Source organism: Echinops telfairi, unplaced genomic scaffold, assembly GCF_000313985.2.
Source record: "Echinops telfairi isolate 266 unplaced genomic scaffold, ASM31398v2 ScPeMD7_8;HRSCAF=38, whole genome shotgun sequence".
Taxonomy (NCBI): domain Eukaryota; kingdom Metazoa; phylum Chordata; class Mammalia; order Afrosoricida; family Tenrecidae; genus Echinops; species Echinops telfairi.
The window spans coordinates 17469586-17493329 of record NW_022103905.1 but is presented as its reverse complement, the minus strand read 5'-3'; the positions used below and the strand labels follow the sequence as shown (position 1 = coordinate 17493329).

Genomic DNA, 23744 nt, shown 5'->3' with positions numbered 1-23744 from the left:
ATTTTGGGAATAATGAGGGCAACAAATGTATCGATGTGCTTTACACAATTGATCTATGTATTGTGATGAATTGTATGAGCCCCAATAAATTGATTTTAAAAAAAAAGATTGACAGATCAAAGAGCTTATGTTCTAGACTCGTAACAGACTTCCTATGTGCTGCTGTGTTTAATCCTCACAGCAACTCCTGGGGTTCAGCCATCTGTTTTACAGATGAGAAAACTAAGCATAATTGACTCCGAGCACATAGGGAACATTCCCCCACTTCATTAGCTTGCAGGTGACAGAGCTGGAACTTGCGTCCAAGATCTACTTTTAAAAAATTATTATTATTATCATTTTACTGGTAGCTGTGTTAGTCTGAGTAGACTAGAGAAACAAATCCATGACACCCAAATGTGTATAAGAAAGAGACTCATATACGAAAGCAATTAAACATTGAGAAAACATCCCAGCCCAGTCCAGATCAAGTCCATAAGTCCAACATTAGCCCATATGTCCGACAGCAATCCATAAAGTCCTCTTCAGACTCAAAACACATGCAATGATGCCGAATGCAGGATGATCACAGGCCAGTGGGTGGAAAGTCTTTGGATCTAGTAGTGTTGTAAGCATCTCAGCGCTGGCAGGGGTCTCTATGTGGCTCCTCCAGGTTCAGAGGTCTTGTCAGCTGCAATGTCTCCTAGGGAGAAGTGTCTCTCCTGCCTCCGAGAAGGAATGACCAGATTTCCCAGAATTCTCAGGAGAAGGCCACGCCCACACAGAAGTCTCATTGGCTATCTCCAGATTGACAGCTTAGACTCCACCCCTACACTCTTTATTCTTAAATTGACACCAGATTAGGTGACTTCCACAGTAGCTTTTACAGCTCTTATCACCATCCATCCATCCATCCATTGTGTCAAGCACAATTGTACATATGTTGCCATCATCATTTTCAAAACATTTTCTTTCTACTTGAGCCCTTGATATCAGCTCCTCATTTTTCCTGCCCTCCACCACCCTCCCTCCCATGTCTTACCCCGACTGCTGTCTTCCTTCACCCACGTTTCTGTTGTCCATCTCCCTAGGTAGGAGTTCTATGTCGATCCTTGTGCTCGGTTCCCCCTTTCTCGGGTTCAAGATCTATTGATATCAAAGAAACCCTTCTCATGTTAGCTCATTCCGCTACATTTCATTTGAGCCTATTTGGGATATTCGTGACTGAAAATAAAAATCCAGGCGGAAACCAATTATCCTCATAATTGTGTGTTCTGTGTTCGCAGGGGAGCAAGGGTGCCTACCGGTACCACTGGCAGAGCCACAATGTCAAGCACAGCGGCGTGGACGACATGGTGCTGCTGTCCAAGATCACAGAGAACGCTATCGTGGAGAATCTAAAGAAGAGATACATGGACGACTACATCTTTGTATCCTTGACTGGTGTCCCTGGAGATCTCTAAGCTAAGTGGGGCTTGACTGCTGAAGCAAGGACGTCCAGCTGAAATTCTGATCGGGTGTCCTTGTCACCGTTTCAGAATGAGGCTTTGCAGTGTGGGTGTGGGTGCGTGACTCGGTTTAGGCTGTGTAACCTTGTGGCAAGGTTATGGGTGACGACAAATGGCTTTCCTGACATTCCACACACGTCGGGATGCTGCCAGTGTTCTGCTGTTCTGACCTGTGACACCCTGTGTGCGGGGAGTCTTAGGAAGTCTTGATCTGCAGAGAGTCTTCTTGATAGAGTGACCGACTTGGAAAATGGAGCCATTTCAGTCTAGACTTAAAAGCCTTAGAAAAGATAGCATCATACCAACAACAACAAAATGTTTGGCAACTATGTTCCATTCTTATGTTTGCTAAAAGAAACATGAGAAGTCAAGATCAGCTTTTTTAATTTTCACAGATTCGGTTTTGTTGTTGTTTTTAAATAGAACTTTAAATAATTCAGCATGGAGATTCGACTCAAATGCGAGTTGAAGGTTGTGACAAGCCTGCTTCATGCAGCTTTGATGGCACCATTTTTCCAACATCGTGCGCTCACTTTGCATCTCGGTGTCCTATTTTAGTAATTCTCACAATATTAGAAATATTTTATATGACTATCGCACACTTATAGACTGTGGTCTAGTGTAAACATGATTTCTGTGTGTCCTGGGAAAGAAACAGAAAGTGGGTTACTTTCTCTGTTGCTCGATTCGCTTTACTTTGGTGGCTGGAAATCAAACCTGCAGGGCCTCTGAAGTTTGCCTTCAGGGTAGGGGTGGGGGACGTCCAGGCCTTGGGCCATCTAAGACCCAAGAAGTCATTACCAGTTAACATCACTGGTACTAACCTCACCCAACTCACCAAATAGAACCCATTGTAGTCATCACATTCCAAACCAAACCTACGGCCATCTCGTCAATTCTGACTCACCGTGGCCCATAGAAGAAGGCAGACTGCCCCTGTGGGTTTCTGAGACCATAACTGTTCACTGTAGAAGAAAGCCCCGTCTTTCTCCCATGAAGTGCAGGGTGCTCTCTCAAACTTCAGACTTTGTGGATTGAAGCCCAACTCGTAACCACTATGCCACTGAGGCTCCTCTCGCCATCACGAATTACCACAGGATAATTTTGAAGTTGATGCTCTTGTATGGCCCGTGCCTAATGTTATAAATACCCAAATGGCTCTTGGCAGAAAAAATGGCCCTCTACCCAGGCCTAAAGGAAAGATGCTTGCAATCGAAGTGAATGTAGCTGGCCTCGCCTGACTTCCCCAGCGCCACGTCTCCATGCTCCATCCTTCTTTATCTCTGCTGACTCCAGTTGTCCCTCCCATTATGTTCTACATCTACATTGGTTCCCTAATCCATGGCAATGGCCATGCTGATTTCGCAGTCAATACTCAAAATCAAGGAAGGTTGTTAGGGAAGTCAATAAATAGGTTACCACAGGTCAGTTCGCAGCCTGTCTGCCATGTGGTCCTTGATTGTCCTTTGCCTGCATGGGTCAGGAAGGCAGCCCACTCGTCCCCCTGTCCCACCGTTCCTTAGACTCAGGCCAGCCGAGAAGAAGGCGTCCCGGAGTCTTGCCTGTGCTCTTCTGAGTCTCCGTGCCACGGTCTGATGCATCTGGTCTTGGCAGCCTCCGCCCCTTCAGACCCAGACCTTGAATATGCTCTTGCACAGTCCTCCACAATCAGTACTCATGGAAGCAGCCGTCAAGAGATACAAGGAGGTCACTTTGAGGATGAAGGTGTGCCTGACCAAGCTATGGGCTTTTCAGGCCCTTCGTATGCAGGTAAAAGTTGGACACTGAATGAAGAAGCCTCAATGCATTTGAATTATGGTGCGGGCAAAGCATATTGAAAGTGCCACGGACTGCCAAAAGAACAAACAAATCTATCTTGGAAGAAGACCATGAGGATTGCTCCTTAGAGACCAAGATGATGATGCTTTGTCTCATGTACTTGGACACGTTGTCAGGAGAGACCAGTCCCTGGAGAAGGACATCATGCTGGGTAAAGGCCCTTGCTGAGATGGATTGCTACAGTGGCTGCATCAGTGGGCTCAAACACAAGAACAATTGTGAGGGTGGCCCAGGGCCAGCCAGCGCTTTGTTCTGTTGTACACGGGGTCGCTATGAGATGGGCCAACTTGACGACGCTTAACAACAGCAAGGTCCTCCAGGTTTCTCCTTCCTACTACTACTACTTCAAAGATGGCTTAGAGGTGTGCGCGTGTGTGTCGGGGGTGGGGTGGGGGTAGTGAAATTTGACCTGTCCCCTCGATTAGCGATACACATATCCTGTTTGCATAGTCCCACCCAATCCTTTGGTAGAAGATCCTTTTAAGAACTGTCCTCCACAACAAGCTTGCGTGGAATGATCTCAAAGTTAATCGGTAACCAGCCGAGGGGTGTGTCTAGCCTGTCTGGCAGTGGCAGAAAGTTTCACTTTGATGTCGGTGGTGACTTCTGAGAGTATTGTTTCACGGATAGTTTATGACAAGGTGGATGGAGTTTTGTTACTGACGTAACGTGCTGCTGCTGTTGGCCATTGTTGGCCTGTTGGGCCTGTTTCCGGCTGCATCACCTTTCCAGCCAGCATTCAAAGGCTTAGCCCTTTGTCCCACCCAGGGACTCGATAGATACTGCATTTTTAGAATGTCATCCCCCCCAACGCCCAGAGCGTTGAGTGGCTAGCAGAGGAATTGTTTTCTCAATGATGGGTTCTGGTATGTTTTCTTTTTACCGGGTTTTATTGGTGACGAACACCTAGCCTTGGGCAACAGCATTTCCCCCAGTCCCTCCGATCCCTTCCCAGGTGAGCTGTGTTCCAAAAATTGTCTTTCAAAATAACTTACTGGGAATTTGAATTCATTTTGTCATAGAAACTGTTTCAAGGAGGGCTGATTTATCGGCAAGTTATTTTCATAGAAACATGGATTTTGAGAAGCTGTGTAAGAAATGGTGGGGGGGGGGGATGGCATTCCCAGTTGTCAGTGTATCCTCCCTGCAGACAGCCTCACTCTTCCTTGGACAGATGGCCGGGTGCTGTTACCCCAAACCTACTGCCTTCGAGGTGATGGTGCCTGCTGGTGGCCCGACAGAACAGTGTAGACCCACGGTTCTCAACCCCCTTTGGGGGTCGAACAACCCTATCACAAGGGTCGCATAAGACCCTTGGAAAATACATAAGTATTTCACAATATATACTTACATATTGTTTCGTGATGAATCCCTGTGCTTTCATCATGTTCAATTTGTAACAATGAAAATACATCCTGCAGATCAGATATGGACATGACGCTTCATAACGGTAGCAAAATGACAGTGATGAAGTAGCAACGGAAATAATGTCATGGTTGGGGTCACCACCACTTGAGGAACTGTGTGAAAGGGGTGTAGCATTAGGAAGGTTGAGAACCCCTGGCGTAGAACCACGCCTTTGGGTTTCTAAAACTTTTAAATCTTTATGAGAGAAGACAGTCTCCTCTTCCTTCTAAGGGAGAAACAGCTCAACGAGTAACCTCCCACCCCACCATGGCCCTTCCTTCTGGGTAGGCACCCTTGCAGGGTCCACTCGGCCTCAGAACAACACGGTTCAGAGTTTCCAGGATGAGAAAGGCTTCCTCTTCCTCCTGAGAAGCAGCTGCTGGCTTTAAATTACACTGAGGGGTGACTCACGTCCAGTGTTGGTGCACCGGCCAGGCTGCCAGGGCTCCTGGTTGTGTTGTTAGGCTCTGTCAATCCTATTCTGACCCATAACAACCCCATGTGACGAGAGGAGAACTTGCCCCATAGGGTTCCCATGACTGTAAGCCTCATGGGAAAAGTCCCAGGGCTTGCCGCCAATGGAGTCGGTGGATGGGCTCAAATGACCAACCTGTTGTGTAGAAGTTGTTTGCCTCTAAAACACAGGGCACTCCTTGAAGGAAAAGATTGTGTCTTGCATGTCTTAAAGAAAAAAGCCATCAAGCCTTTATTATAAACACAATACCATGTGTAGCATGGTTTATAAAATACATGAGAGCAAAAGGAAGCAGCTTGAATATAGCTAGGTATATTTCTTTTCATTTATTGGTGTGTATTTTCCATGGTGGCAATGTGGGTTAAGCATTGGCATGCTAACCTCAAGATTAGTGGTTCAAGCCCACCAGCTGCTCCACAGGAAAAAGATGAGGTTCTTTGTTCCCATAAAGATGTACAGTCTTGAAAACCCTGAGAGCAATTGAACCCCAGCTAATAGGGTCACTGTGAATGGAAATCGACCCAATTACAGTGGGTGTCTTTCTATTGAATCACACAAAGACATGGATCTTTGTGTGCTTTTTTGTTTTCAAACCTCAACAAAAATGGAGTCATCCTGCACTATGTGCAAGGGCGAGTCAAAAAGTATTGCTACTGTGGTTTCAGTTCGTACTTGCGTGGGATTTTTCCCAGACAAAATGTGCTTAAGTAAGTCTTTGTGGTCAGTGAATGGCTGCAGATAAGTTCTTGCGGTAATACACTTATCTTAGTCTCAGTCAGTTACCTTCACACAAAAAGCAGGTCCAATCAAATTAGTGGCTTCCAAGGGGATTTGCTGGGCCAGTTAAATTCAAAGAACAAAGATCAGCTCAGGTTACTTCCAAAGCAGAATTCTTTTTATTTAGCCTTATGATTTTATGATTTTTTTAACTAAAAACAGTTTTCTTGGCACTTAATGCACACATCACACAATTTAGTAGTTCAATCACATTAACAAGAGTTGTACAATCATTACCACAATCCAGTTTTGAACATTTTCTTCAAAATGGGATTCCCCCCTCCCCTGATACATATTCTTAAAGGATGATCATGAGGACTTAGTATGAAGCAGTTTTAAGAAAATGGAAAACTGCATTAGTAAGGAAAGTCCTGGAAAGTGGTGGCCATGTTGACATGATGTCAAAGAATTCTGAGAACAGTTAAACTCAATACCATTGACTCTCAGGGACCCTAGGGGATAAAGTAGAACTGCTGCTTTGGGTTTCTGAGACTTTGAGCCTTGACAGGAGCCGATAGCCTCCTGGCAGCTCAACATGTCACCCACTACTCCACCAGAGCTCAACATGTCACCCACTACTCCACCAGAGCTCAACATGTCACCCACTACTCCACCAGAGCTCAACATGTCACCCACTACTCCACCAGAGTTCCTAGCCTGGGGAGGGTTAGAGAGATGGAGACACTGCCTTCAGAAGTGTTTAGATAGGCCTAGCTGGAGGCTAGGGTGAGAAACAATGACTTCACATCTTGATATTTTTGTTTAATAAAAGTTGCTGTGGGGTTTTTTTGTAGCAGCACTTTTTGACTCACCCACGTATTTCTTGGTGTCCTGCATAATTCTTGGCAGGGAACATTGTATTAAGTGTTCATTGAAAACTTGTTGACTGTCAAGACCAGCTTTTTAAATCTAGACAACAGAATTTTTAAATGACCCACAGAGGGGGCTGATTATGTGCATTTGAATTAATGCCTTTGAATCAATGACTGACTCATCTTGTATCCTACTAAGGAAATGAGTTCCTTGACCACTAATGGCCTGGTGTTTTAGAAATCTCTACCCACTCGATACATGGGAAGCCTGACATAAATGTACTTTCCATCAGTAACACAAAGTAGCTTTCAGCACCGAAGAACCCTGACGGCTCCTTGGGTGTTTATGAAACAATACTGAGGGTTTGGCTGCCAGTCTTTCCTCTGATAAGAAATAAAGACCTCCTTGACCGTGCCAATGTTAATAGCGTATTATGAGAAAGTGAAGAGATTTGATTTCACATGAACTTATAAAATTGCTCATTTTACCTCTTCCACATCTGATTCCAGCACAGTGCCTTGTATTGAAGGTCAGCATTGAGAACAATCAATTGTGAATGCATTCAGGCTGAATGCATATTTCTTTGCTGGACAAGAATGCAACAACAACAAAAATCTACTTTAAAATGCTGACCCTGTTTACCAATAAGAATCCATATTTTTCAGCTATGTATCTTAAGACGAGGGAAGTTTAATTTATTATATGGTTTTTTTGTCTTAAATGTTGCTATACTTCTTACAATTCCCTTCTAAAAATTGATGAGGAAAACAGTGCAACTTAACCCTTGGGCTTGACCTTGGGCTTGACCTTGGCAAGACAGCATTGCTAGCCAACTGTGGTGGATGAGAATAGTTCCTTATGCAAAGCATTCGCAAGGCCAGTTGGTCCTACTCTTTACTAAACTTGGTTGGACTCAACGACCTCACTCAACGTGAACTTGGCCACTAAATGCTCGAATTAGTTGAGGTTTGTGCCAGACCCACCTGACCTCAAAACAGGGCAATCATTCTGACAGAGGTGTGAACCTTGGCATCAATGGTGTGTTGAGGGGGACAGTGTGCTGTCCTCAGATGGACATTGGTCTGGTGCCAAGAGCCATGAGTTCAAGTGCACGCATGTGACATGAGGTACGTTGCCTCACCTTCCTGTCCCCCATGATAAGACCAGGGAAGTTGACTCAGTCTATGTGGGAGGTTTGGGGAATTCACTATTAAATGTTTAAGCCCTTAGCTTTGTCTAATAAGATGATTAAAAACAAACATAGCCTAGTTCACAAAAGAAAGGCTAGAGAATAAAGGACAGGCCCTGATGTTGAATAAATTGAGCTCCCTGAACAATGCAGTGCATTATTTCTCTCTGTCATTTTTGCTACAGAGGGAAACTCTTATCATTGATCCACAGAGGAAGCTTTTGGGAAACAATGGGCTAAAAGAGGTTCTGGGTGCCTCCTGTCACTCGTGTTCTGTTAAATACGATGGCGTTCATTTTACCCTTCAAATATCTTTTTGTGTTATAGTCCTACATCTGTGTACAATTTGAAACATTAACCTTAGGCTCCACCTTCGCTGCTAAAGCCTGTGTCGATGAGGCGGTTGTGTGGATCACCTTTTCCAAAGACACACCTGAATTATGTAGTAGGGAGTGGGCGTGACTGTTGTTCTCTGGAGAAGTGTCCTAAACCCCATAGGAAACCCGCTGCTTTCTCTGGGAAACAGCCAGGGGCTCAATGGATGCAGCCAGGTGGGAGAGGCAGGCTAGTAAGCAACCAGGCCAAGCTTTCGTTTGCCTCAAACAACAAATCTGTAGCTGTTTTCTTGACATTCTAAATGACATTCTCTGGTCTCAGTGTTTCAGCTGGCAGGCACAGGAACAGGTTCTATTACTTATTTGAAACCAAGCTTTATTTTTCAAGCAATGTGGAGAGCAGCTCTAGGCTTCCTTCATTATAAGCTGAGTCATGGATACAGATTGAGCTAGAAGAACCTGAAAGAATTTCCTCCCTCCCCATTGAGCATCTTCTTAATGGGCCCTATGTTTTGATTTTCTATAATTCACTCTGTGCATTAACACTTGAGAAGATGTCTCCTCTGTGAGAAAAATGTCAGTTTCTACAGGAGGTCAAAAGCAACTCAATCCATATTTATTGGGCGAGCTGAGAGCTTCATCACAGAAAGGGACTTGTGGGGAAATGGCATCTTTAGCCTCAGGGCATATCTCGAATCTTTTTATGCTGTGATCAATTTGTCTAGAACAATGGTTCTTAACCTGTGGATCGCAACCCCTTTGGGGGTTGAATGACCCTTTCACAGAGGTCGCCCGATTCATAAAGGACTTAATATTGTTAAGATGTGACTGCAACCCAAAAGATGATAGATTCACACTATCTCAGTCAAAATTCCAACAGCCTTCTTTAAAAAAAAAACAAACAGCTTTATGTGGCTCTGAATAGCTAAAGTATGTTGAAAGAGAAGAGGAAAGCGGGACACCCTTATGCTTTTACAATTACCGTACAGTCATAGTAATCAACAATAGACACATAGACCACTGGCGTAGACTTGAGAGTCCAGATGTCAACCCACACATCTGTGGTCAGTTGAGTTTTCACAAGGGTGCTGAGCCTATTCAATGAGGAAAGAAGAGTCTCTTAAATAAATGGCGCTGGGAAAATCAGATTTCCACATGCAAACAAATGAGACTGGTCCCGCCCCTCACAACATACACCAAAGCAACTTCAAAATGGATTAAGGACCTAAATGTGCAAACTAAACCGTAAAATTCATAGACAACCAATCAGGGTCAATATTGTCAGGCCTAGCTTTTAACAATGGGTTATCTAATAACAAGTGCAAACAAAAAAAGATAAAATAAATAGAGCCTAGTAAAATTTTTCTTCACCAAAAAAAGTGGAAAGAGAAGTTACTGGCTTCAAGAATATCTTTGGAAACCCATATGTTCGATAGGAATCTTCTGGACATTTATTTTCTAATGAGCCCTTGCTGTCAGTTCCAAGTTAACAACAAAAAGACATAAACCGACCTTTAAATGACCATCGGACCTGAAAAAGATTTCACCAAAGAGAACATTCAGGCTGGCCAGCAGACCAATGAAAAGCTGATCGGCATGATTAGCCATCTCTCTCAAAACCCACTGCCATCAAATTGGTGCCGCCTTACAGCAAGCTTGAAGGACAGGGTAGAACTGCCCCTGTGGTTTCCCAAGACTAACTCTTTTCGGAGTCGAAAGCCCCGTCTGTATTCCTCTGAGCAGCTGGCAGTTTCCAACTGCTGACCTTGCAGGTCGCATCGCAGTGTGTATCCACGATGCCACCAGGGGTCCTTTTCAGAGAGTTGCAAATAAAAACCACAGGGGCACTCCCAGTACACACCACACACTGCCCGTGAGTCAATCCTGAAGACAACGACACTACAGGACAGGGTCCAACTGCCTCTCTGAGTTTCTGAAACTGTATAGGAGTAGAAAGCCTCATCTTTCTCCCAGGAAGCAGCTGATAAGTTTCAAACTGCTGACCTTGCAGTTAGCAGCGGCCAGATCAGCAGTGGAAACCAACCAACCACCCCATGGGAGACAGAGGATGCATTCTACTCCCAGGGAGAGTTATGACCTTTGAACCCGAGGGTCAGCCCGACACTGTCCTCTAGGGCTCGTGGGTTGGAACGGACCCAATTGGAGAGACTTTTGTTTTTGCAATGGTGACCAAGAAAAAAGAAAACCGGTCACAAAGGTGGGCGATGATGAGGGGACACGGGACCCTGTGTCCATTGCTGGTGCGAATGTAAAATGGCACAGCAGCTTTGGGAACTGGGGAGGTGGTTCTTTAAAAAAACTAGCAATCACACTAATATACATCTAACCACTTCACTCTGAATGACTTGAACCCAGAGACTCAAAAACAGATGGGTAGACCAGTGTTCATTTCCACACTATTTACAGCAGTCACAATGTGGTCCATACATACCCTTGACTACTCCTCAGCCAATAGAAGAAATCAGATCCCCAGGATGGATGGACTTTGAAGACATTGTGCTGAGCAGAAGCAGGCAATCACGAAAGGGCAAACGTTGTATGACCTCCCTTATAAACAGTGGGGTCAAATTTGGTCAATTATACATAGGCCAACTTGACTAGTGGCTACCAGGAGCAGGAGGGAGAAGTGAGGGGCATGAACTCTTACGGGAAAATCCCATTGTGTAAGGGTAGGGTTTTAGAATCAATTACTGCCATGTCTGTCACTTAAGTCACAAACCTGTAAAAGTCGAATTGCCAAAGCCAGAGCTCCCTGGGTTGCTTATATACAATCGAACACTCGGTTCCTTGGCTGAGAAGGTTAAGGTACACATTCAGTGCTTCTGTTCTGTCTCTCGGTTTGCTGTATAGAGTTCAGGATATTAAAAGTTTGCAAGTGATCATCCAAGCCATCTAATTGGTCTCTGTTCACCAGAGTAACAGAGGAGAAAGGAGAGTCGGGATTAGGGAGAGAATACGGAATGTGTGGTTAATTGCCTCCATCAACAACTGCCTCTTTTGCCATGAAACCAGAACTGGATGGGGTCCCAGATACCGTGACTGAGCATTTTGGTCAAAGATACTTAGAATATGGATTTGTGCAAACTAAAACCTTGAAATTCTTAGAAGAAGAATCAGGGCCACTACCTTTAGGCCTAGCTCTTGCGGATGGATTAATCTAATGAAAACACAAACCGACAAAGATAAAATAAATAGCACTTACTACAAATTTAAAGCTTTGTTCACCAAAAGACTGTACTAAAAAAGAAAAAAGAAAAAAAAAGCTACTGACTAGAAGAGTATCTTTGGAAACCATATAGTCAACAAAAATCTAACAACTAAAATATACATAAAATGTATTTTTATGTCTATTTTTATGTAGCCATGGAAGGTGGATGGACCTCTGAAACTATTGCTCTGAGATAAACTTTAAACCTGAAACCTAAATGCCCCAGAAGTTTTCTCCAAACTGAATAACACTTTAGCTTCACTTGTAAGAAAAGTGTCCGTATGCCTTTTTAAGAGCTATTCATATGGCCTCGAACTGGCGGCGGCAGCAGGAAAGAGGAGCTAGCAACGTAGGGGGCCGTGGGTTCTTGTTAAGGAAGAGGGACCACTCAGAAGAGGAGGAGGAGAAGGAATGTCATCCATGTCGTCTCATTGTACATGATGATGAAATGTTGAACTGGTGTTTGTTTCCGTGCCTATTCTAATCAAAAGCAGCCCTGTTGACTTAGTTGGGCCGCTAACCACAAGGTCAGTAGTTCGGAGCCACTAGCCCCACCAAGGAACAAAGACAGCTCCCTACGCCCATAAAGACTCAACAGAAACTCGCAGTGTCAGTTCTGCCCTGCTCTGTAGGATCTCTATGAGTGGGTGTGTTAGACAGGGTTCTCTAGAGAGATAAAACCAAATTCCTGATAATATAATATATTTATTTATAAAGATAATTAATATATAACAAAAAATGAAATGTTAAATCACAAAGATAATTAGATATATAACAAGAAATGAAATGTTAAATCATATACAGATAAATATACAATACAAGAAATAAGCAGTTAAATTAGAAGCACTATAAATGGCTTAGTGCAACTCACGTCCGTGAGAGAAAGTTGAGAGACTAGCAGTCCTTCAGTCTCTGTCTGATGCCAGATCTTCCTCTATTTGTAGAGAGAGCTAGGCTAAGTCAGCACAGCAGCCAATCACAAGGCAGGTCACCAATCGCCAGTCCCCAGCTCCAGAGAAGTCTTAAAGGGACCTCAACTTACAGCAACACAGTCCATAGGCTAGGCGTCCCACAGGCAGTGTAGCCTTTAAATTGAGGCACAGAACAAGCAAGGCAGCCGCACACTGGTCCGATGATCACAGAGTGAGAGACAAGAAAGGCAAGGCTCACCAAGCCATCCATCTCTGCCCTTCAGTCAATCCCACCTGCGTTTATCAGCCAGGCTGGCACAATAAACTATCTCAGTGGGCATCGACCCATTTTTTATCTTTTTTCTTTATTTTTTGAATTCTAATCAACGATAGCAAAATAAAATGTAAGGAAAAATTACAGGATCAATATTTGAAGGCATCACCAAGCTATTCAATCACCCTCCTCCTTTCATCGGTCAATCTTTCCACTGTCAATGTAAGAGTGCAGCTAAAGTACAGGATGTTCAGTTACATTATAATTTTGAATATTGCTTAAGATACGACTTCTACCAAAAAATTTTGTCGTTGCTTATCCAAAACAACAAAGGCAACATTGGGGACAAGCTCATATTAAAAAACTGCTTACCATTGATCTGGAATTTCAATTTAATTTGGCATCTTGTTTTTTAATGAATCTACTAACTCTACCAATAATAAAATGGCGGTGTCTGTTACAAAGACATTGTAGCTTGTTGATTCAGTGTGTAGGCCCTGGATCCAGACTACCCGAATTTGAACCACAGTTCTGCCACTGACCAGTTTGTGACTTTGGGCACATTTAAAATTTCTTTATGCTTCAATTTCTTCAGAGTAGTAAGATAAATGATAATGCCAAGGTTGTTGTTAAGCACTTAGGTTAGTACATATAAATGTTGGCTTGGAGTTAGTTTGGGTTATTGTGTTTGGCTGTTTGCCTATAAGGTTGGAGGTTTGAGTCTGAGCAGAGACACTTCTGAGGAAAGGCTTGGAAATTTTCTTTTGGACATTCAGCCTCAGAAACTCTACAGAGCTGTAGAGTTGTACTTCTTCCAAGACAGGTTGGTTTGTTCTTCTGAAAGCCCGTGGTACTTTCAGTAGTCTTTGCCAGCTCCATAGTTCAAACGCATCAGTTCTTCTTTGGTCTTCCTTATTCGATATCCAACTTTCCTTATTCAATACCCAATTTTCACACGCACCTGAGGCAGTTGAACATACCGTGGCTTGGGCCAAGCACACCTTATCCTCAAAGTGCCATCTTTGCTTTTCAAGACTTTGGAGAGGTTTTGTGCAGCAGATTTACCCAATGTAATGTATGCATCATTCTATCTCTTGACTACCGCTTCCATGAGCAATCGTGATTGTGGATATAAACAAGATTCAATCTTTAACAGTTTCACTCTTCTCTCCCTTTACTATGATGGTGTCTACTGATCTAGTTGGGGAGATTTGGGATTTTTACAGTGAGTTGCAAGCCATCCTGAAGGTTGTAGTCCTTGATCTTCATCAGCTCATGTTTCAAGGACACTTCACTTTCAGCCAGCAAAGTTGTGTCACCTGCATCTTGCAGGTTGTTAAGAAGCTGTCCTTATTTCCTGAAGCTACACTCTTCTTCACATAATCCAGCTTCTCCAAGTATTTGCTCAGCAGATACAGATTGAGTAAGTATGGTAAGAAGATACAACCTTGATATACACCTTTCTAGAGTTTAAACCACATAATAGACCCTTGTTCTGTTTGAACAACTGTCTCTCATTCATGAATAGATTCCAAATCAACACCAATAAGTGTTCTGAAATTCTCATCATCCTCAGTGTTGGCCATAGCTTGTTGAGTATTTTTGAATCATCAAGAAAACACAAGAGTCTTTCTGTTCTTCTCTGCGTTAGCTAAGATTGACCTTACATTCGCTCCGATAGCCTTTGGGTCATGTGCTTTTCTGGATCTGGCTTGAATTTCTGGCAGCTCCCTGTCAATGTACGACTGCAACCATAGTGAATAATTTTCAGCAAAATTTTACCTCCATGTTATATTAATAATAATGTTTTAAAATGTTCACATTTTCTCTCCAAGAAAAGTTTGAGCTATACTGTTTTTCTCCCTGCTTTATCCCCAGCATTTAAATTGGTGCCAGGTGTATTGGAGGGACTCATTTCACATTGGCTGAGTGTGGCTGAATAAGTGAGAATAGATTTTAACTTTGTAATGGCACAGCTCTCATTCTAACACATTAATAACATGAGGTTCAGCATACATACGTCCTCTCCTGAGAGGCGTTTCTGACTTCTCTAAGCAGAATGAATACCTTCTTCCAGTAAGCCAAGGATGCCTGTTGTGCCGTGGGTTAAGCATTGAACTGCTAACTGCAAGGCTGGAGGGTCGAGCCCACTGGCCATTTTATAGGAGAAAGCTGAGACTCTCTGCTCCTGTACATGCTGACAGTCTTAAACACCCTAAGGAGCTGCTCCACTCTGTCCTATAGGGTTGTTGTCCTAGAGCAGCGGTTCCCAACCTGTGGATCGTGACCCCTTTGGGGGTCAAACAACCCTTTCACAGGGGTCACCCGATTCATAACAGTAGCAAAATGACAGTGACGAAGTAGCAACGAAAATAATTTTATGGTTGGGGGAGGGGTCACCACCACATAAGGAGCTGTATTAAAGGCATTGGGAGGTTGAGAACCACTGCCCTAGAGAGTCTTGTATGGACCGTGGCAGTGGGTTAATGGGTTTCGCCAAACCTGACCTGTGCAGCTCACTGGGGCTTTGCCATTTCCTTCTGTGAAGGCTAGAAACTGTGTGGGTAAATCACAATCCCTTCGTTGCCATCTGAGCATCTCTGGGCCAGTGCTGTGTTCAGCTTGTACCCTTCTATTTGTCCAATGAAAAAACTCAATGTGTTCTTAGTGTACCTAAGAGATGAAAGTTGTAAGGGGAAAAAATAGGTTCCATTGACGATGAGGAACAATTATGACATTTTTTCACTTTGGGGGCATTTCTCCTTTGTTTTCGCCTTGCCATGCATTTCCCCAGCCTTGAAAGACTATGTTTTTTATTCACTCAAAATCATGATTTCTTCGTGCAGCCCCGGAGTGGTTAAGCGCATTACTCTGCCTGAAAGGAGCACACCATGAGCTAGTTGGGGATGGTTCATGGCCCTGTCTTTCTTTGTAAGATTTTTGAAATCAAAGACCCTAGCTTTGGGTTTGGACACTGATGAGTTCTTGAAAATCTCTTTACACAATTTGGAAATGTGTACCAGGGAAGAGTGATGGTGGCCCTTAACTGACTTTCCACTCAGACGTATATTGGATCCGTGTTAATATCAGTCAACCCGTTCAAGCAGATGCCATACTTCGGGGAAAAGGAAATTGAAATGTACCAAGGAGCGGTAAGTTCTGTGCCACAAAAATAACTGTCATTTTTAGGACTTTTCTGATGCAAGGGTCAATGTGTTTCATTTCTCTCTCTCTCTCAAAGCTAGCATTACATTTTTCATTTTCTTATTATGAATTATTTATGGGGGAAGCGCAAATAAGGGACATTGGTTTTTAACGATGCGCTTACGCTTTAGCGTACAGCTCAAAAAAGCATAGCACAAATACTTGAACCTAACTTATGCACAAAATTAGTAAGATAGGACCTACCACCTACAGCGAGGAGGGTTTCTTACTTTTACTTATGCCATTAAATTTTAAAGGAAAAAAAATCAGTAAGAGGTTAAAAAAATTTTTTTGAATCTAGTGATGAGAGCCATTCTGTCAGAACCAGGACCTTCATTAATCTAAGGCTTAAATATGAAAGAAGAAGAAAAAAACCTTCTCTTAGTTCATCTCTTAAAAGCACCAAGGCCACATCAGTGCTGTCAGAAAAATGTAAGCTGTAATCCTCCTGAATCTGTTCTCCTCCTCCGTTCATCCCCACCCCGGGCCTCCCTGTCTCTGCATCCTTCCCCGTCCCTCCTTCCTCTGCAGCAGAAATACAAGCGTGTTCATTAATCCTGACCCCTGGAAGACAAACAAAAGAGAGCCCCACAAATCCATCAGTTGAAGTGGAAGGCAATTTACCCAGAGCAAGAGCCCACCCCATTGTTGCCGGGTGAATGGTGCTGGTAGCTGGAGCCGAAGGAGGCTGCCACGTGAAAAAAAAACAAAAAACCCTTTGATAATGCTGCCTTTATGGGAGCCCAGCAGAAGGAAAGCCTGTCAGCAGAGGCCGGACCCTGCCCTGGCACCCTGATCCGCGCTGGCAAGGCCCCCTCAGCGATCGCCAAGATGGCGGGGTGGATGGAAGTGGATGTGCAGTTTCCTTCCAGAGCACCGCTGCTTACGAGTCCCTCTTAGACCATCTCTTTTGAAGAATGACCTCTAGAGAAGGCCTCTCACATTGTAAAAAAAAAAAGGTCCTTCGGACTGCTGTTGGAGCAGCATCCTAAACTTGATATGTGTGAGTGGTTGTCACTATGTTGGTTAAGCTGCAACCATGCTTACGAGTCCCTCTTAGACCATCTCTTTTGAAGAATGACCTCTAGAGAAGGCCTCTCACATTGTAAAAAAAAAAAGGTCCTTCTGACTGCTGTTGGAGCAGCATCCTAAACTTGATATGTGTGAGTGGTTGTCACTATGTTGGTTAAGCTGCAACCATGCTAACACCTCCCACAACGAGGGCCAGGCTACTGTCCCGGGGTCACAAACAAGCAACCCCAGGCTCGGCGAGGCGAAGTTCAAGGAGTTAGGATTTAAAATTAGGTCCGAAGGACTTTCTGGAATCTCGAGGGGCTGGACAGAGGAAAAGCCTAAACTAGAAATCTCAAAAGTAGCGCCGAGGTTCCACGAGACCATAGGTGAGAGCAGTGGGTTCGGGGCGTGGGGACCCGTGAGGGACAGGCAGTCTCCGTGTCTCTTCCCAGACCTGACACCCTCCCTGCTGTGTGTCAGATCACCCGAAATGTAAGGAGGGTCCTTTCCCCGTCACGCACACCACAGCAAGTATTTTTCTTTGTAACCTCTTTTGAGGGAGTACGTTGAATGTGCAGCAGGACTGATGCCAGCTTGTGACAGTGAATGTAGGACAATTTATTTGGTCTTATGCGAATGCATATTTGTCCCGTGAGAGTAAAGCGCAAACCCCCGGAGAATATCTTAGTGTGGTAAGATTCCCCCTCCCCCCACCTCCCAGTGGAAGTAAAATGAACTGGTCAAACCAGTTTATTCCTCTAAAGAGCCACACCTCTTCATCTTCCTTTATGGAAAAATTAGTGTCTTCTACCCCCAAGTAGCTGACGATGCGTCACCTCGAAAGGCCAGGTCACACGTGGGCCTGCTGGAGAGTCCCGATTCCACCTTCACCAGCAACTCTTCGTGAACCCCTGAATGACGCAACCTTCACGGTGTGAATCTCAAGGTGGCTTCGTTGCCAAGGCCAAGAAGCTACATTGAACGCCTTTTCCGTTTGCTTTTGTAGGCCCAGTATGAGAACCCACCACACATCTATGCCCTTGCAGATAATATGTACAGAAACATGATCATCGACAGAGAGAACCAGTGCGTCATCATCAGGTATGAGCCAAATCATTCTCGGTTCGCTTGCAGGACGGGAGGCTGTGCTGGGGTCATTGAATTCTGTCACGAAGCCGTAGCCTGGGGCGTGAGAAGCTGCTTGATGTGTCTTGTAAGAAGTGTGCTGACTGCTCTGGGTCTCTTTGACAACCCCCGAGCATCAAACGGAAGGAGCCCGTAGTGAAGTAAGGGTTGGGTTGCTCACCACAATATCCGCAGGTCGACCCCACTAAAGATGAGGCTTTCTGATTGCAGCCTGGGAAACCCGCAGGGGCAGATCTGCTCTGTCCTAGGGGGTCACTGTGGGTCAGCATCAATGGCAGAGCTTTGAGCCTGCCTGGGTTGGACTTATTGCTTAAGGCTTTAAGGCTTCGCATCCGCATAGGCAGTTGGAGTTTTTTTTTTTCTCGGATCACCTAGGGGTACGTGTTGCCATTGGGTGCTGAGCTGAAACGAGAAAGTACCTCCCCTCCTATCTGACTGAAGTGTGGCTGTATTCTAAGCTGGAGATGGTGGCTGTCATATCCATGAGAGGGCTTCCGAAGTAGAAAGGAAGTGAAATTGTCCCAACACTTTTTGAAGCCCCTTTGTATATGTTGCACAGAGCCCTGGGGGCACAGAACCCTTTGGGGCTGCTAACCGAAAGGCCAGCGGTTCTAATGCACCAGTTGCCCCAAGGGAGGAAGATGTGACCGGCTGCTTCCAGAAAGATTTACAGCCTTGGAAACTATGGGGCAGTTGGAGCAACTGTGATTCTGACTCAATTCGACATCTACTGTTGTTGTTGTTGTTCTTAAGGACATGGTGTCCAAGTGTGTTGCACCATTTTGTCAGCTGAAGTCCTTTTCTTTAGGTTCTTGTGTTATTAATTCCTAATAATGTAGTACTTCAAGTATGAATGCTACGGGGCGTGCTGTGGTTCCCTTCCAACGTTCTGCATCCAGGCTAGCACTAGGCGTGCTGCGCTCCATCTCCGGATCTTTTAACCCAGCTCCCTGCTGAGCCTTAGCTGGTCTGAAGTGCTTGGAACATTTTGTTTTCTGTGAAGGAACATGGTCAACCATGTACACCATCTGGGCGTACAGATGTCCATCACTTAGAAGTTAGTTTTTATTCTCAATCTGAAGCAAACCCAACCTCCCAGTGAAAGGCCTGGCAGCGCTCCATTCCACAAGTTAGCCTTCTGTCGGATGGCGCTCAACTTTACTCCTTCCCTGGGGGAAGCCCCCCACTCCTCCTGTTCTGGCTTTCTTGATGTTAGGCTGAAATGTTTATTCTTAACTACGTTCCCACAGTTGCATATTTGCTTTACGCTATGTCAGCGGTTCTCAACTTGTGGGTCGCGGGGTCTTTCGATTCATAACAGTCACAAGGTGACAGTGATGAAGTAGCCGTGAGAATAATGTTATGGTTGGGGGTCACCACCACATGAGGAGCTATATGAAGGGGTCACACTGTGTGTTCGTGTGTATACATAGTGTTTCATATGTAGAGTTTTTAGGTGATATAAATGGTTCTCGCCTCCCCAGAGGTGCCTCGGAAGAAAAGTCTGGTGGAAAAATCAGCCCTTGAAAACCGTATCAGTCAGTTGTCTCAACAGCAACGGGGATGTTGAACACACACACGTGTGAGAACAGGATTTACAAAGGCAATTTTTAAATGTTTCAAGATAATGATAACAATACTACTGTAGGAAATCTGATTGCTGGATGCAGCTTCAAATTTTTCCCAGTTCTTTTTGTCATTAGGCTGCACCATCAAAGTATTAGGCTTTGAAAGTCCCTGTGGGGTTGCTATGGGCAAAATTGACTCCGTGACAACGAATTTGTTGGCGTTTTCATGGTGGTGGCGGTGCTGCCATTCAGCTGTCCCTCTCCTGGGTCGTTAACAGGCCAACCTGGCCTGCAGTTAATTTCACTTATTCCATTGTGATTTTAGAGACACTCAAGTTTTCAAATTTCGTTTTAAAAATTACATAGAACACAGGGTCCAAAGTCAAACTGTAGAACTGGATATAGAGTAGAGCTATTCGGAGTGAATGTAGACTTCATGGTATATTGCTCCTAAATATTCCCGTATGAATCTCTGAACAAGGAAAACCCTTTCTTACTTAACCACAGTCCCATTATCGCAACCAAAGAATTTGTAGTAACCCCTTCATATCATCTGATGATCAGCAATCTATTTTCACATGTCTCTACTGGCTGTAGCCACACCCTTTACTGCGGCTTTCTTCAAATCAAGAGCTGTCTGGTGCAGTTAGTCTCTTCCATCAGTTCCCCCAAGTCCACTGTGCGTTTTCCAGGATCTTGCCAGCAGACCAGTTTTTCCTTCAGGCTCTCCCACCTTTGCCTGGTTGCTTACTCATGGTCTGATGACACGCGTGCCTTCCACTGGATTTCCTGGAAGTGGCATTTAAATCTGTGATTATGTGCAGGCCAAGCCTCTTGGGCAACTCCAGTGCCGAGCTTGGTTACATGGCAGACAACACGCCGCTCAACCCCCAACTGGGGGTCAGGGGCTAATGGCAGGGCAAGAAGTTTCGTTATAGGCACAATGAAAGGAGAGGAGCCCAGCATGAGGTCGCCAATGAAGTCACTTCCCCTTTCTCCTTACCTGCTTTACCCTCTTCCTGGTCTCTAGAAAGACCAGAGGAAAGGAATGGTCATATTGCATCCACTGTCATCACACAGGAAGCTGCCTCTCTCTCACCATCCTCATCCTCCCTCTCACCATCCTTATCCGCCCCACTCTGCGCTCTCTTCCTCTCCAGCACCCTGGGTATATGCAAGAGGCTGAGTTGAATGGCGCCTGCCTGAATGCATTTGGGACTGACAAAGCCAACCAGACCCGCTCCCCTGGGGTTGGAGGAGGAACCTGTTCTTCATGCTCAGAGCTGGAAAATTCAGATACTTTTAATATCATTTAATTAAGAAATAAAGTTTTAATGACATAGTCTCTTAGCTGTTCTTGGAGATCTCCACCTCCTAATTTCCCTTGGGTGACTTTGTCTAATTAATGAAATGCACCCCCTTTGGGATAACGCCGCACGGTTGGGCAGCATCACCAGGTCTTCCCATTCGTCATCGTGCTTTCTAAAGGACACAGGTGGACCGTCAGCTGATCGGTTTCTGGGCTAGAAACTAGAGTAAAAGAAGTCAAGGAAGGAGAGAGGCTACGTTCTCAAGCATAGTCTTCGTGCTTGGATTGGCCCTGAATTGTACTTGTCTAGAAACTTGATTCATCAGAACCAACTGGACTTGAGCATCCTCAAGAAGACTGACTCTTTGCCAACAAGACTGGTTAAGGAGTATTAATGGGTCCCCAGTTTATGCTTGTATAAAGAGAATTCTGGCTCTGGGCAAATCAATTGATTCTTCCTCCTGGGAGCACAGACCACAAGGGGAGGAGCCAGTTGGCCAGGAGAAGGTTTCCTAGAGGGTTGGATTCAGAACATAGGGAGGCTCCTACTGGCTGATGTCATAGGGGGTAGCAGCCACCTCCATCTGGAGACAGATTCATCATGGAACTGAGAGTGTTTGCTTTATAGACCACTAGCTTCCTTCTGCTTCATTGCCCTGACCTCATTCCATGTTGATCAGCCCCCTTTTATTAACCTGCACACGTTTTGCCAACCCCTGTCGTTCTATTAAGTTCTAATCAGAGATAAAAAATACTCCCCATGTCTTCCTTAACAACTGGCAGAACAGGTCTGGGAGATAGTCTTCTACAGATACTTATTTCAACTCCCCTGGCTTGTCTTCTCTCACTGAACGTAATGGGGTCCTGGTGGTGCAGTGGGTTGAGCATTAGACTGCTAACCACATTGTTGGTGGTTCTAACCCACCAGCTTGCCAGCCACTCTGCAGAAGAAAGGTGAGATGACCCGTCTCTGTAAAGATTTCCCACTTTGAAACCCTGGGAAGCAATTCTCTGCCTGGTAGGGTTGCCATGACTCAGAGTCGACTCAAGGATGATGGGTTTGATTTTTTGGGATTAGGGGAAATTATTTGCAATTCTTGGATTCCCTTATTAGCTCAGTAGCGACACATCTATTCTTTCTCCCCACCCTCTCACCCCCAAAATTCTGTTTGGACTGATTTACAATAAGCCCAGAGCATCAATGTCTTCTCCTTCTCCTTCTCCTCCTTTTTTCCCAAGCTCCCTGAGCTAGTCCTAGGTGAATGTTAAGTCTCAGGTTCCTGAAATCCTGATTCCAGGAGGCTCCTTGTCTTCAGCACTGTGAACCCACTCAGGCCTGCAACTCTTCCTGAGGGCTGCCCTCTGCTGGGAACTCTCCACATAGGTTAATCCCAGCCGCCACCTGGGTGCGGGTGTACCTGTTTCTTGAGCTTTCTTTCATCCAGAGAAGAGGCCTAGCTAGAGATTTCCAAAGCTGATAAATAGCAGAGCCTCCCTTTGAATTTAGCTATGTCTGACTTCAAGCTCCATACAATTTTTCACAATCTGCTGATACATGATGCCGCTCTGTGTCTGAAGTTTTCCAGATATTCATATGAGGGCTCTTCAGAAACTGGGTAAAATTCCATCAATCTTTTCACTCCATTGCTCCTGGCAGTTTTGAAGCCCCTCATAAAACTCACTCACTGCCATCCAGCCGATGCCAACCTGTAGCCGAATGAACACCCTATGAAGAAAGGGTAGAACTGCCCCTGCGAGTTTCTGAAAGAGTAACCCTTGACTGGAGTGGGAAGCCCCTTCTTTCTCCTGTGCAGTGGCTGGTGGTTTCGAACTGCTGACCTTGCAGTTAGCAGCCCAATGCATAACCACTATGCCACCGGAGCTCCTCGTAGAATGTTAATGTCTGCTTTATGTCATGAGATAGGGAAGGACATCCTGGGAGGTCCTCCAAGACAGAGTAAGAGCATACAATGAGGTCTAGAGTTTCCTTAGCCTTGAGCTCCTAAAACGTCCCCTCCTGCCAAGACCAGCATTTTAGGATGCCTGCACTGTGTGCATGGGCCTGAGGCTCCCTGCACGTCCCGTCAGGAGACATGATAGTGGCACAGAGGCTGATTGCAAGGGCACTAGTGGAGACCCATTTATAAGCCAGGAGGCTATACCGAGCCTGTCTTTCTCTTGCCTGGCTTTTTAATCCCTGGAAACGCATGAGGGGGGGCCATGGCGAAGTATTGCTGAGGAGAAAGACCTGGTGGTCTGTGCTTCTGCAAAGATTGTGGTGGTTGGGTGCCGGTCGAGTGGATTCCAACCCATAGCAATCTTGCATGCCAAAGAATAAAACACTGCACGGTTCCTGTGCCAGCCTGACCATTGTTCCCACACTGGAGCCCATCGATGCAGCCTCTGGGACAACGGCGTCCCCTTTTTCCCAAGCATAATGTTCCCCAGGGACTGGTCTCTCCTGAAAGCATGTCCCACCATCCATACTGCAGAGGAGCATTCTGGCTGTACTTCTTCCAGGATAGATGTGTGCTCTGTGGGCAGTCCATGGTACTTCCCTTATGGTTCACCAGCACCGTCCTTCAAATGCATTGATTCTTCTTCTGTCTTCCTTATTCCGTGTCCAACTGTCACGTGCATATGAGGCGGTGGAAGATACCATGCTTGGGTCAGGCGCACTTTAGTCCGCAAAGTCATATCTTTGCTTTGCAAACACTTTAAAGAGGTCTCGTGCAACGGATTGACCTACTGCAATAAGTCACTTGAT

At 45.0% G+C, this 23744-nt stretch overlaps 1 protein-coding gene across 1 annotated transcript in view; it reads left to right on the top strand.

Annotated features, from left to right (window-relative positions):
* The window catches only part of MYO1E (myosin IE), a 261215-nt gene that overhangs the window by 98034 nt on the left and 139437 nt on the right, over nucleotides 1-23744 (top strand). Inside the window, exons 2-4 of the mRNA XM_045286475.1 lie at nucleotides 1266-1409; nucleotides 15799-15888; nucleotides 17961-18055. Of these exons, the coding sequence (XP_045142410.1) occupies nucleotides 1266-1409; nucleotides 15799-15888; nucleotides 17961-18055 (329 nt within the window). The remainder of the gene's footprint in view (nucleotides 1-1265; nucleotides 1410-15798; nucleotides 15889-17960; nucleotides 18056-23744) is intronic.